The sequence below is a fragment of the Miniopterus schreibersii genome, assembly GCF_964146895.1.
Source record: "Miniopterus schreibersii genome assembly, chromosome: 19".
Taxonomy (NCBI): Eukaryota; Metazoa; Chordata; class Mammalia; order Chiroptera; family Miniopteridae; genus Miniopterus; species Miniopterus schreibersii.
In genome coordinates this window covers 38,899,980-38,912,861 of record NC_138119.1, presented here as the reverse complement: position 1 = coordinate 38,912,861, position 12,882 = coordinate 38,899,980, and the positions used below count along the sequence as shown (strand labels likewise).

General features: G+C 50.3%; 1 protein-coding gene across 1 annotated transcript in view; it reads right to left on the bottom strand.

The window, feature by feature from the left end:
• The window catches only part of RGS5 (regulator of G protein signaling 5), a 35,975-nt gene extending 24,731 nt beyond the window's left edge, over nucleotides 1-11,244 (bottom strand). The window contains exon 1 of the mRNA XM_081120933.1: nucleotides 11,137-11,244. Coding sequence (XP_080977059.1) covers nucleotides 11,137-11,180 — 44 coding nt within the window. The 5' untranslated portion in view covers nucleotides 11,181-11,244. The remainder of the gene's footprint in view (nucleotides 1-11,136) is intronic.
• Between the last annotated feature and the right edge of the window lie 1,638 nt (nucleotides 11,245-12,882).

Below are 12,882 nucleotides of genomic sequence, written 5' to 3'. Positions count from 1 at the left end.
ACAGCATCTCCTTGGTCTCAAGATCTGTTTTGAAGACCTGTCTACTTACTGCGTCATGCATTTGTCTCTATAGTCCTTCCCTTATCAGACGCTGATAAAGCCACCACTGTGTGTCCGCCCTGAGAGAGTGGAGGATGTTTTACAAAGTTAACAAGACGCCTCTCCTGACCTCCAGCCTTCCTTCTTAGAAAGAAGACTCTATGCTTCGCTCACTGGGATGGGGCCCAGCAGCGGTCGGGGAGAGCCCTGGATCGGCAGGCAGCGCCCCGGGGCGCAGGGCGTGGAGTGGACCGTCCAGCCTCGGGCCAGACGTGACATTTAACTTCTCTGCGCTTCACTGGTAACACAGCGATGCCGACAACGCCTCCCTTCGGGGTTAGGATAAGATCATATCGAACCCACCCCAAGTTGAAAGTGAAGACTGTCGGGCAAGAAGGGAGATGAGATACGAGGAGGATGGAAAAGTTCTGCGAGAGGTTAAAGCACAGAGGGTCAGCGCCCCTGAGGGTGGACACGGGGTGTGATTTGGCCGGCACGGAGTGAAGGGGACAAGCGGGCGTTGGCTTGGGTCCCACAGCAAGTGCTCCCTCCCAGCTCCCGCCGGTCCTTCCCAAACCTAACACAGAAGCCCACGTCTTCCTAACACATTTTCTAAAGACTCCAAAGACGCTTTCAGGGTCCCTGCCTCTGTGACAGGTCACACCCCCTGCGCCTTCTCACCCGTGTTCTTGCCGAGTTCCCTCCCTCCCTCGGGTGAGCAGCGCAGCCTCACCTCCGGAGCGGGGTGGGGACGCGGGCTCCCCTCGTGGCGTGTCTGGGCGTGGCGTGGGAACAGGTCCAGGGACCCAGCACACGGTCACCCCGGGGCATCAAGAGGGTGAACAGGGCTCTGTGGGCTGAGCAGCCCCCAGGGCTGAAGACACAATGATCTCAGACGAACGCGAGTTAGTTTTACATGTTATAGACGCAAGTCACAGCTGATAGGAGACGAGCAGACATAAGACGCAACCAGGGAAAAGGGACCTGAGGACTTGGGGAGCAGGACCAGAGAGGGGGCCAGGGACACCCCACAGAAAAGGGAGAGTAGTGTCTCCTAAAGGGAAAAGTATCCAGTTGAACCCTTGGGACGACCTGCGACCTGGGAAGACAGAGGACAGTCTGCAAGGCACAGAAACAGGCACAGGAGGAGGAGCGGGTCCCAAGGCAGAAACTACTTTCCCCCTGCCCCCTTGGGGCAGGCCGGCTGTGAGCCCACGTCCTCCCTCCCGGCGCTGCTGGCTGATGGGGGGTTTGAAGATGGGGGTGGGGCATGAGCCAAGGAAGGCGGCGGCCTCAGGTGGTAGAAGGTGCAAGGACAGGGCTTCTCCCCAGAGCCTCGGGAAGGGATGGGGACCCACCCTTCTACCCTGGCCCCGGGCGTAGGGGTCAGTTTGGGCTGATTGAGAGCCACAGGCCCGGGGCAACTGTTGCAGCAGCAACAGGAAACCACCCGCCCCCCAGCTTTGGTTTCCCGATGTGGTTACCACAGGACATGCTGATTCCTGTGTTCACTCTCATTCTAATTTCTATTAACAGATCACCTTCAGTCTTTGACCTTTCCTGAAAGGTCTCCTTTTCCACGTTTAGTGATCTCATTTCCCTCCCTGGACCAGCTACTTTATCTAACCTGTTCCTTCTCTCCCGGCCCCCAAAAGGCAAAGCGGGTGCTTAGAAGCTCGAATCCACAGTGTCCCCAGTCTTCACATTTGCACACAGATGGGACAGATGTTGGCTGCATTTACAGGCTTCAGTTTGCAGCATATGCTGAGTTACTCCCTGGAGTCTTGCATATGACAGCTATAGCTGGTTTTTAAAAAAAAATCAAATTAGTAACTATAAAACTGTCCAAGAAGGTCAGGGTAAGGGATTCTGACTTGACACCAACTGAGAATCCCTGAAGGAGCAGGTCAGAGTTCAAAGGAATAAGCTCGTCTCCTTTGCCTCCTAAGACAAGCTTCCCCTCCGGCCACCACATTCTGCCAGCAGCCCATTTGTTTCGTCACCCAGACTCAGCGGGTTAGCTGTGTACCCCTCTCTCCTACCCTGTCACCCGGTGTCTCGTTTACTTTCCGATGTCCCTCGCACAGGGCTATTCCTTGGAGTCCATCCGACGCCTCTTTGGCTCCGTAGGGAGACACTTCCAGTCCGTGCCCCGGCCCCTCTCTGAAACCCGAGCTGCGAGGTCTCCCAACACGAAGATAACTGAGAAAAGCCACACGCAAAGGGAAAGCACTCGCTCCCGGTGACTCCCTCTGGTTTACTCAACACGGAGCCCGCCCGACCTGCTCGTGTAATCGATGAGGCAGGGTGCGTGTTGTTCCCATCTCACCGATGAGAAGAAACACGGGGCCAGAGAGGTTAGGGGAGTTCCCCAAGTCACCCAGGAAATGACCGTGCGAGGAGTCCCACCCAATCTCATTTTGGCCCCTGGGCTCTTAATTACTGTACACAGTCACCTCTCAGGTGGTCAGACACTTGTCTAGTCGCAGCTTAGGCATCTGTCTGGTATGTAGAAACGAAAAGTCGTTTCTTCTCGAAGACTGTAGTTTGGTCATCAAAACCTTTTGAAAGATGGTGTCAGTGGGAGAACCACAAATTAAAGTTCATCAGATAAGATAAAGTGAAGGTGATATCTGGAGACCGTGAATCAGAGGCAGCTGTCACTGTGGTCCTGGACGAGTCGCCCACAGTCTGGACCTGCTTTCCACCTGTAGAAGGAACTGTCCTGTGACCTGCCCCTCTCCTCAGGCTGTGACTCTGGGCTGGGCACGTTAGACAGAGGGCAAAGGACATCACTGGCAGAGCCCATCAATGAGGAGGTCCAGGAAACCCCAGCTCATAGCGCTTCCCCTTGATCGCAGCTAACAGAGAAAATGCAGAATGCAAACGGTGCACAGAAGGACAGGTGTTTGCCAGGCAGGGAAGCAGCCGCCGCAACCCGCGTCCATCTCAGCAAAACGAAAGGCTCAGCGCAGGCTCATCTTTACCTTGGTTCCATTTTCTGCGAGGGTCTCAATCCATCTTTTTTCCAAGTCATAAAAATATCAAGTGGAGGTGTGCACGTGTGTGTGCGTGTGCGTGCGAGCATGTGTTTCAGCACGTGAGTGCTGTGCTCACGGGCATGCACACGTGTGTTCAAGTGACGTCTGTGTTTGAGACTTGGGGGATTCGGAAGCAGAGTCAGACTGGAAAGTGCCTGCCCCAGACCTCAGATGACCGGCTCCTCTGAGAACGTCCTTGGTGTGACCTGTGTTGTTGACCTTACCCCAGGGACACGGGTTAGTGGGTCCCCCCATCATGCTGACTCAAGTATGTCTTGTAAATTACTACTTAAAATAAGTTGCCAAAACACAGCCGACTACGTTATTAATGGAACATCCTGATTCTTTCTAAGCTTCCTGAGTCCCCCAGATGAGTGTCTCAGCAGAAAACAAATATTCTGCACAAGAAAATGTCAAAAAGGAGTGGCCTGGCCACAGCAGCACCTGCACTCCCACCGCGAGCACTTGCGGAGCGCAGTGCACCGTCTTTCACAGATCATTACTTCACGCTGCAGCTCTGGTTCTAGCGGGAGAGCTCCAACACCTTCCCAGAATGGAGAGTTGTGAATGTGGGCGAGATTCTGCCCAGAGGGGCTCCGTGTTTTGCTGAGAGGCGTCTGGGAAGCAGTGGGCAGGAGAAAGGAAAACGCGTGGGGGACAGAGTGATCTGAGCCTCACTTGCTGTGTGCATGAGGCCACCCTGCTTCTCAGGAATCCCCCGTCCAGAGCATTCAAAGATGGCCTGGCTGAGCCCATTCAGCCGTCAAAGACTTCCTTTTGGAAGGAGATAAAATTTCAAGCCAAGTTATTTTATCTTGACACGGCCTTGCAGAGAAACACCTCGTGGGGATTTCCGGGAGCACTGTGGTCGGGGTGAGTAAGGCCAGGGACACGTGGGCATCGCCTGCTGACGACACGCACCTCCTACAACTGTGTTGACCACCCAACAGATTTTCCAGGAAGGCCAACTTCCCAAGCCTGGTCCAGAGGCAAGCCACACGTCCCCATCCGAGTCGAGAAGGGAAACTGCTGGGATTCTATACGCCAGATGTGGATTCCTGCCGTCGGAAGCAGTCTCCACACCCGTGGAGAACTGTGGGGCCCGCCGGGTCTGCTCAGCGGCTACATGAAAACTGCTTAATTATGTAAATGCCTAGACACTGCTTCCCCTCCTTCCAGCCTCGAGGATGAGAACTTGTTCACTGTTGGGGCAAAGGATGGGTCTCCTGGGCATGAGTGGGCCACCCTTTCCAGGATGGAGAACAAAGGGACACAGCTGCCACCAAGGGCCGGCATATCCCTGTCCTTGCCTCACCCTTGTCCTGCCCACAGGGAACATACACTCTTATTGGGGAGCTAGGTTAACTGTAAGCAGAGTGTAGGAATCATGGACAATTAGAATCCACGGTATCTGAAAGGATGGACATCACCCTCGAGCATGACAAGAACCTGAGATGGTCTTTTCCTTTCATGGAATTCACTGGAACAAAACAGTCATGTTCTACTGCACATAAACATATGTTTTTCACAAACAGGGAGTTGATTCTGAATTTGTCACAAGCATTTCAAAGACAGATGCTTTAGTTCCTGATTTAGTTCATTGAGATCCAAAGAACCGGGAGGAGAAGCACACATTTTAATCAACACTTTCAGCCTACATCCTGAAGTTGGTTCCCTGGCCTTCCTATCGGACGTGGGTGAGATACAAATTTAGAAGAAAAACGCAATCTTTCCCCAAGATACATGGCATCCAAATTAGGAACAATAGAGTGGACAAGCTGGAGAGGTACCAGGGGTCATCACTGAGCACCTCCTTTGTGGATTGGCGATGAGCCTGGACAGGGCAGCTGACCGCCACGGCCCTCTGCACTGAGCAGAAGCCAGACTCCCGCTCCAGACTCCTGAGTCCCACTCAGGACAGTCCCCCTGTTTACAGAGCCAGTTATACTGGTATCTGAGAAGTCTGTTCTATGAATATGTGCAAGAAGGAAGAAATTAAAGACAGGTGCCTATTGTTTGGGGACATTTAAGAGACTGAACCCACCTCACCTCAACCCATCTCCAAAGCCCCTGGGTTTGTAAGTATCTGTGCCTGGGTGGAGACCTTCGGGGCACCCTTTCAGTGTTGAGGGTGGAGTGGTTGCATGAATACCAGGTTGGCAGGACCTCAGGGCAGAGGGCTGGGTCCCCTCTCTGCTGGGGGGTGGGCAGGTTCAAGGAGCTAAGTAAACAGATTCCTATAGAGAAACGGGGGTGGCTCGATGACATGCTCTCTGCAGTGAGTAAGGGGACTTGAAGGGCAAGTGACAGCACTGGGGACAAACCCCTCAGGTCACACAGTTAGTGACAGTGGACACCTCCTACACCTGCTCTATCAAATGCTCCAAATTAGAGTGGCTAGCGTCCCCAGAACAGATAAAAGCACTGCTCTCTCTTTCCCTACAGATCCTTAGGTGCTTTTGCAAGTTACATAATTGGAGCCCAATTAATTGCAGAAAGAACACTAGTCAATGGCTAGTGTTTACCAACCTGATAATAATAAAGTTTAATAGCAGTGAAAACACATGGGCTCCCCGCGTGCATCCTGAGTCAAACCCTCCACCTGCAGAAAGACCACTTGAGGTATATGGATGCTGACGGGATATTTACGGATATTAAAGAATTGTTAATGTTTAAGTATGGTCATGGTTTTCAATGTCTGCTCATGTTTTACAAAGAGCTGGTATTTTTTTAAAAAGAGAGAACTGCTGAAAGAGTTGTGGATGAAATAGTGAACATACTGCACGGCCTCACAAACTCACCTTTGTTATTTAAAAAAGATGGGGTTATAACAAAGAAGCATAAAAAGAAATGTTTTATCGTAATTTCATTTCTTTCTTATAGCTTCTCTCCCAACAAGATAAATGTCCTCATTTACAGACGGGAACGAGGCTAGAGAGGCGGAGTGGCTCGCGAGGAGGCAGCAGAGGCGAGCCCCCACCCCCACATCCCTGGCTCCACCTCACTGCAGCTCCGCGGTGACGTTAAAGCGGAGGATGGACTAAACCCGCACCCCCCCTTACTCCGGGTCTCTTTAACATTCCTAACACGTCTCATCTTAGGAATCACCTTCTAAGGCAGCCAAAAACCAAGCACCAGGCTTTCACTGTCTACCCTGTGGGGACGTGGCGTTGAAATGCAGTGCAGACGGAACCTGGAGTCTCTGGCCTCCAGCCACTCTGGTTCCTGTTTCTCATGACTGATCCCGACTGGACTAATTAAAGTTTAGGTTCTTTGCCTTCCGGCCAGCAAGGCAGGAGCCATTAACACTGGCCCCCGAGGCATCAACCTTCCCAGATATCATCTGTGCCATAACAGTGCATAGTCCTTGCTAAAGAAAGAAAAACAAATTAGATAACCTTTCGGGGGTCCTTCCAGACTCCAGGGTCTGGGATCTAACCACGTTCTGATGGGTATGTGGTGACTCAGCACAGCCCGAAGGAGGAGGGACTGGCGAGAACACAGCACAGCTCACTCGAGGAGCAGTTCAGTCTGGTGACGTCTGCCAACAGCTGAAGGCCTGCCACCCTCAATTACCATCCAGTGCCTGCTACATGCCAGGTTTAGGTTGTCTTCTTGGTAATTTGATTTTTTAGGCCAAGGTGATAAAAATCTTTCCCCTGAGCAAACCTCTTGACTCTTGAGATCAGGAGTGGACGTGCATCGGCAGAGCTGCGGGGAGGGGCCTGTGATGGGAAATTGGCCGCTCCCCCCGGCTGGCCGGGGAGAGGATGTGTGGACTGGGCAAAGATGTTGCACAGGCCCGATGCTGGGCCCGCCCACCTCCGAGGCTGCGCAGCAGGCCACCGGGGCCGGATGCTCGCCCCCTTTCTGCCTGGACCTGGCTGACTTCCCAGCCCTTCAGGGCCCAACCTGAGTCTAGGTAGGCATCACCCCTGTAACTCTCGGCAAAATTTTCCCAGAGCTCCCAGAGCCCCCAGGACCACTGCCCTTGATTTCCCAGCCCTTGGTGCCTTTGTTCCTTCACAGGGGATCCAATGCACAGAGCTAATTTCTTTTTCTCTCAAATTGGGCTGAAATGTCCTTGTCCTCACACCTAAGACAAGCATGAAGGTTTGCAAGGCAACTCAGAGAAATAGTCAATGTTGTATCATCAGTAAGGATTGAAACAAAGGTTTTATAAGTGACTACTCTCTAATTTTGTTACCCAGCTCATCACATTCTCCACATTACAAAGTGCCACTGAAATATCTGCAACTTCATTTGTGACAAGGCTCTCAGCTACTGAAAGCTTGTTCCCAGAAAGTGACCCTAAACCCATTTAGGGCTCTGCCACTCTTTGTCTTTAGGCTTCTCAAATGATCCCAGGTCCGTTCTCACTGAGCTATCATTGGTTCAAGTTCATGGCCACAGTCTTTAATTCACTCAATGCTCATCTCTTCTCTGCAGTTGAGCCAAGGATATGCTCATGGCTGGAGAAAAGGCAGGCCCAGGAGCCATGGCCTCTCTGTGGCTTAACAACATTAAAAGAAGATTCATTAGGTAGTGGCTGTGCTTATAGACACCCTCCTAACTGTCCACATTAGACCCACATAAGTCAGAGAAGGGGGAATCAAACATTTAGTAAAATAAAGAAACAAAGCACCCCCTTCCCCATTTACAGAGGTCAGATCCTGAAACTCCCAGCATCGCCACACATGACACAGCCAGAAGCCTGTGTGAACCATGGACCACACACCCCACCACCAGCAGCCAGTATGATCTCAGCATAAGTCAGGTGTAGGGAGACACCTGCACAGGTGAGGCTTGTGGCACTCAGTCAGCACCCCAGGGAAGAGTCTTTACCCAAAGCTATGTCCTTACCCTTCGCCCCCCTGCCAGCTGAGGCCGTGAACTTGGGACCAGAACTTACCAACACCGATGGACAAAGATTATTGCGCTGGCTGCTCGGTGTTAGGGTGACATTTCAGGGACCCTAATGATAACACTTCCTAGGTCAGAATACTCATCTTTTCCCAAAGATCAGCACTCACTTTAAAAACTAAACTTGTTCAGACTCTGGAAATAAAATAAATTTTCAAAAGAAGGCTAAAATTAGAAGTTGAAAATCACTGGCAAAAATAAACGTTCAGGTGACTCAACTCTGTTCACCCCTGGCACAGGTTTCAACTGCTGGTGGTGCCAATTGTTGCTCAAAAGTTTACTTTATTAGTCTCTTTAAATATATACAAATATGGGAGGTCAACTGTGAGTGTTGAGAAGCAGTAGTCTCAAAAGTCTAAATATATAAAGAAGGAATCATTTTTCTAAATGCGCCAGAGCTGGCCCTGGGTTAGCGCTTCTCTAAACACAAGCAGGAGCACATCCAGGAGGAGGCGCCCATCCAGGAGTCAGACGGGCTCTCTCGTGAATCGCGCTGGGACCACGGCTTCTGCCCAGCTGTGGTTTCAGCACCAATAGGTTCTTGGTGAGTTTTCATTAATCCACTTTTCTGCTCCGAATCTTGTAGAGAGGCATTATTTATGAAAATTTCCCTCTAATCGCATCTCTTGCTAGTCACTGAAATGAATGTATCACACTTTATTTAAACAAAGTTAGAAGTGGAAGGAACATTAGCAAACTGGGAGGCCGACAGTCCTGACTGCACAAGGAGACAGAATCCTGGGAGAGAGAAATCACTTGCCCGTGGGTGCAAATTTAGATCTTGACGAAACTGAGTCAGCTCCTCACCAGCATTCTTTCCGCTATGATGCATGACAACTTGTTAATCGGGTTTTTATAACCGAATTCTGCTTCCAAGGAACTTGCCATTTAACTCTTCAGTAGAGCTTGCCATTAAAAACAGGTTGTTTTATGATGCCTGTGTGTTGCCCTAATTTATTTTATGTGGATTTTAAATATCTTTATCCGAGCATGAAGGCGCACCTGTTCCCTTAGGAGCTTGGAGAGAGGAAATGAAAGGTGGGGGTGTGGGGAGGAGAGGCGGAGAGCAGAGTCAGGAAAGGTAGGTGTGATTTAGAAGCATTAATTCAAATGTCGATTTTCTTTTAGGATCATGGTCTCAGAATCTCTCCACGAGTGCACCTGTGCTCACAGCCCCATGCTCCCAATCCCATGCCCCCTACTCAGTCAGGCAGCATCGCAGCTGGAAAGATGGCTCCATTCCCAGTGTACCAGAGACTGAGAAATGTACCCATGGAATAGGACACAGTGTCGGCAGGAGTCTGCTACCCTCCAGGAAATCGAAAGGTTCGGAGGTCAATGCACAAGGAGCTTCTCCTCCAGACTCTATAATATTTCATGTGAACCTTAGTCATGTCCTGGAGCATAAGGATGGACTGTGCATTAAAAGATACAGAAAGTGCTGATTAATGTTGAGAGTGAATCAGGTATAAAATGGTGAGGGGAACCAGTGAAGGAAATGTTCCATCCCTGTGTCTCAGTGAGCAGGATGCATATTGACAAAAACATATAGGGCAAAATCAGTAACAGCACCCAACTTTGCACAAACATCTAGTAATGACTGACTGGATGCTAGGTAGTGTGCCACGGGACCACAAGATGCCTGACACACTGATGTCCCAACCATTCTAGAGTCCACTGTTCCCCAAAGAATAAGGTACTCTATCCATCCATCCATCCATCCATCCATCCATCCATCCATCCATCCATCCATCATCCATCCATCATCCATCCATCCACTACAGGAAAGTACAGGACGATTTCAACAACACGTGGGCTACAGGCATCCCTTAAAGCCGAGAGGGGTGGATTGAATCCCCAGAGTTGCAAAACTGGAGAGGGAACTAATCAGGCACCCTCATATTCAGGGAACCCTGGGTGCCTCTCGCCTGTTTCCCAGGCTTTCTAAGGAGAGAGGGACAGGCTGAGAGCAGCCAGCATTAACACCCATTAACACCTGTCCCCCCCAGGCCCGTCCAACAGCCAACATCACCCCCTAGTTACAGTCTAGCTATTATGACTTAACTAGTTGCTGTTATGTGTATCTTTTAAAAATAATCCATGCTTCTGACAACAGGGAGTCAGATTATTTTCAGTCCCAGTGTCGTTGGAGACAAATCCCTTTGCTATAACGCATCTCTGTAAACATGATTTGGAGGTTATTTCTAGGGTAAAAGTCATCAAAAAGCAGACTTGAGGTTGTGAGACGAGAAGCCCTAGCTGCCCATTGGAAGGCACAGCCTTCTCAGGCTAACACTGCCCTGCCTTAAGGGACGGAGTGGGGATGCTCAGGGGTCACTTTCATTTCCCTCATATAACGAAGGCTCGGCCCACATTTAATCAGATCCATTCTTGTCCTTTCTACATCAGCTAGGATTGTTGAGTTAAATTTCCCAACAAATCAGATGTGTTCTAATTGCTGAGCCCAGACACTTAGGGTCCCCCCAGAACACTGTCCAGGGAGCCACCATCCACCTAAAAAGAATGGCAGCCAATAAATAACCTCTGTGGCCCAAGGGCTTTCTCTGTCCAGTAATCCCCCTGAGCCCTTCTAATGGGGTCAAGCCAAGGACAGCGAGAAGCCCCTGTGCCTGAGCGCAAGCCCGCCTGCCTCCTGCAGCCCACACACTGACGCAGGCTGAGGCCGACAGAACGGGCGCCAGACGGTGCTCTGATGTTTCCTGAACAGCCACGAATCCTCACAACCAGCCTGGAGGTAGGCGCGCTTGGCTCCAGTTTACAGATAGGGAAACTGAGGCGCAGAGAGACTAAGGAAAGTGCCTGATTCACACAGAAGGAAAGCAGGGGAGCCAGGACTGGAGCCGGGCAGAGTGATGTGGAGTCGTGCTCCAGACTGAACACACAGAGGCTCAGGCATCTGCAGAAGATGCTCCGGGAAGCATGGGCCCCCTGGGGTGTCTGTCTTCCGTCTCAGCTCTCTCACACCCTCTGTGTGGCTCATAGAGGGCGATGCAGCTCCCACTCTGCAATGGGGTACCGGTCTCACCTGCTTCCCCAGACCTGCAGGGCCCTCTGGGCACCCTCCCTGAGCAGATTCCCGCATCTCCCCTGCTTAAGCCAAGCTAGTTCTCACCTTTCCAGGCAGGAGTGGGGCAGGGCTGCAAGTCCTTTGCACATATTGGCAACTGACTCTTCAGCTGTGAGCACAGTCTTAGCAGGGTGAGTCTTTGCTAACGAACTTCGGAGTGTCTGGGCAGGCTCCCCGGGCTGACTATAAGGAGGCCCTGCCCCCGGTCAGGGGCTGGTGGCCAATCCAGAGCCAGGAGGGGCTGGGAGGGGCCAGGAGGGGCCGGGGGGCTGGGAGTCGCCTTGGCTCGGGCTGCCCCAGAGGACAGCGCTGCGGCTCCACCTGCAGGGCCACCTGTTCCCGCTGGGGATCTGGAGCCCACCTGAAGCTGTGGGCTTTGCCATGAAGCAGTAGGAAGCGGCTCAGATACATCCAGGTCCAGGCTGATAGCACTTCAAGGGCCCCAGGAAAGAGATTCCGAGATTCCGGGGGATGAATTATAAATATTGAGACGAATGTAGCAACACTTGGATACTATTTTGTAATTTTCGTTATAGTATCCTCCTAACCCATAATTACTAAGAGATGTGGGGTTTTTTGTTTGATTTTGTACTTTTGAAAGTATAATTTTAAAGTAAGACTTTTCACTGTGGACCTGTAATTTAATTGCATTAGTCAAGATGATGTGGTCTGGAAATTTTAAATTCTTTTGAAATTTATTGTTTATTAGTTTTTTGGTAAATATTCCTTATATGCTTGAGAAAGCATGTTTTCTTTCTGTTAGATATAGGCAAGGTTCTGCACATCTGTAACTATTGTGACTATTTATTTTATTCAAATCTTCTCCACACTTACTTTTTATGTCTATCTCTCGGTTCCTGATGGAAATGCTTTAATATTCTCAATGTGAGATGGATTTTTCAAAATCTTCTAGTAACTGACATAGTATTTGCTTTGTACATTTTGAAGCTTTATTGTTAGGTACCTACAAGGTTATGATCATTGTATCTTTAAAAATTCTACATAGCCCGGCCGGGTGTGGCTCAGCAGTTGAGCATCAACCCAGGATCCAGGCGATCGGGGTTCGAATCCTGGTCAGGGCACGTGCCCAGGTTGCGGGCCCGATCCACAGTCGGGGGCGTGCAGGAGGCAGCCGATCAATGACTCTCGTCATTGATGTTTCTATCTCTCTCTCTTTCTCTCTCTCCCTCTCCTTTCCTCTCTATGAAATCAATAAAGATATATTTAAAAAAAAAATTAAAAAAAATTCTGCAATACCTGTTGCTCCCTGTGTTCATTGCATGTATGCGCTGCTCCTTTGTCAGGCTGCTTGCTGACAGGCACCTGGGCTGCTTCCATGGCTTGGCTGTTGTAAATAGCGCTGCAATGAGCATAAGGGTGCATATATCTTTTTGAATTAGTGTTTTAGGTTTCTTTGGACAAATACCCAGAAGTGGAATCACTGCACCTTAGCATTTTTAACAACATTGACTGTATTTTAAGGATGTCAGTAGCCTTTCAGGAGGGCAGTGTGACATGGTGGTTTTGAGCACAGGCTGGGGAGACATAGAGTGCCTCCTCCAAGCAGTAGCTCTGCCGCTAACTGATGCTGGGCAAAGTCCTTAAAATTCCAGCAGCTCAATGCTTTTTGCAAAGTGAGACTTAAAGGAGATGGTGACCATTAAGTGTTCATACCCATGCTGTTTGGGAAGCACTGGTGGAAGATTCACTATCAAAATTACCTCTTGTTTTTGCTTTAATTTGTTTTCTACGACACTGAATTTGCTCATGGTCTTCACCCTGTCAGGGATT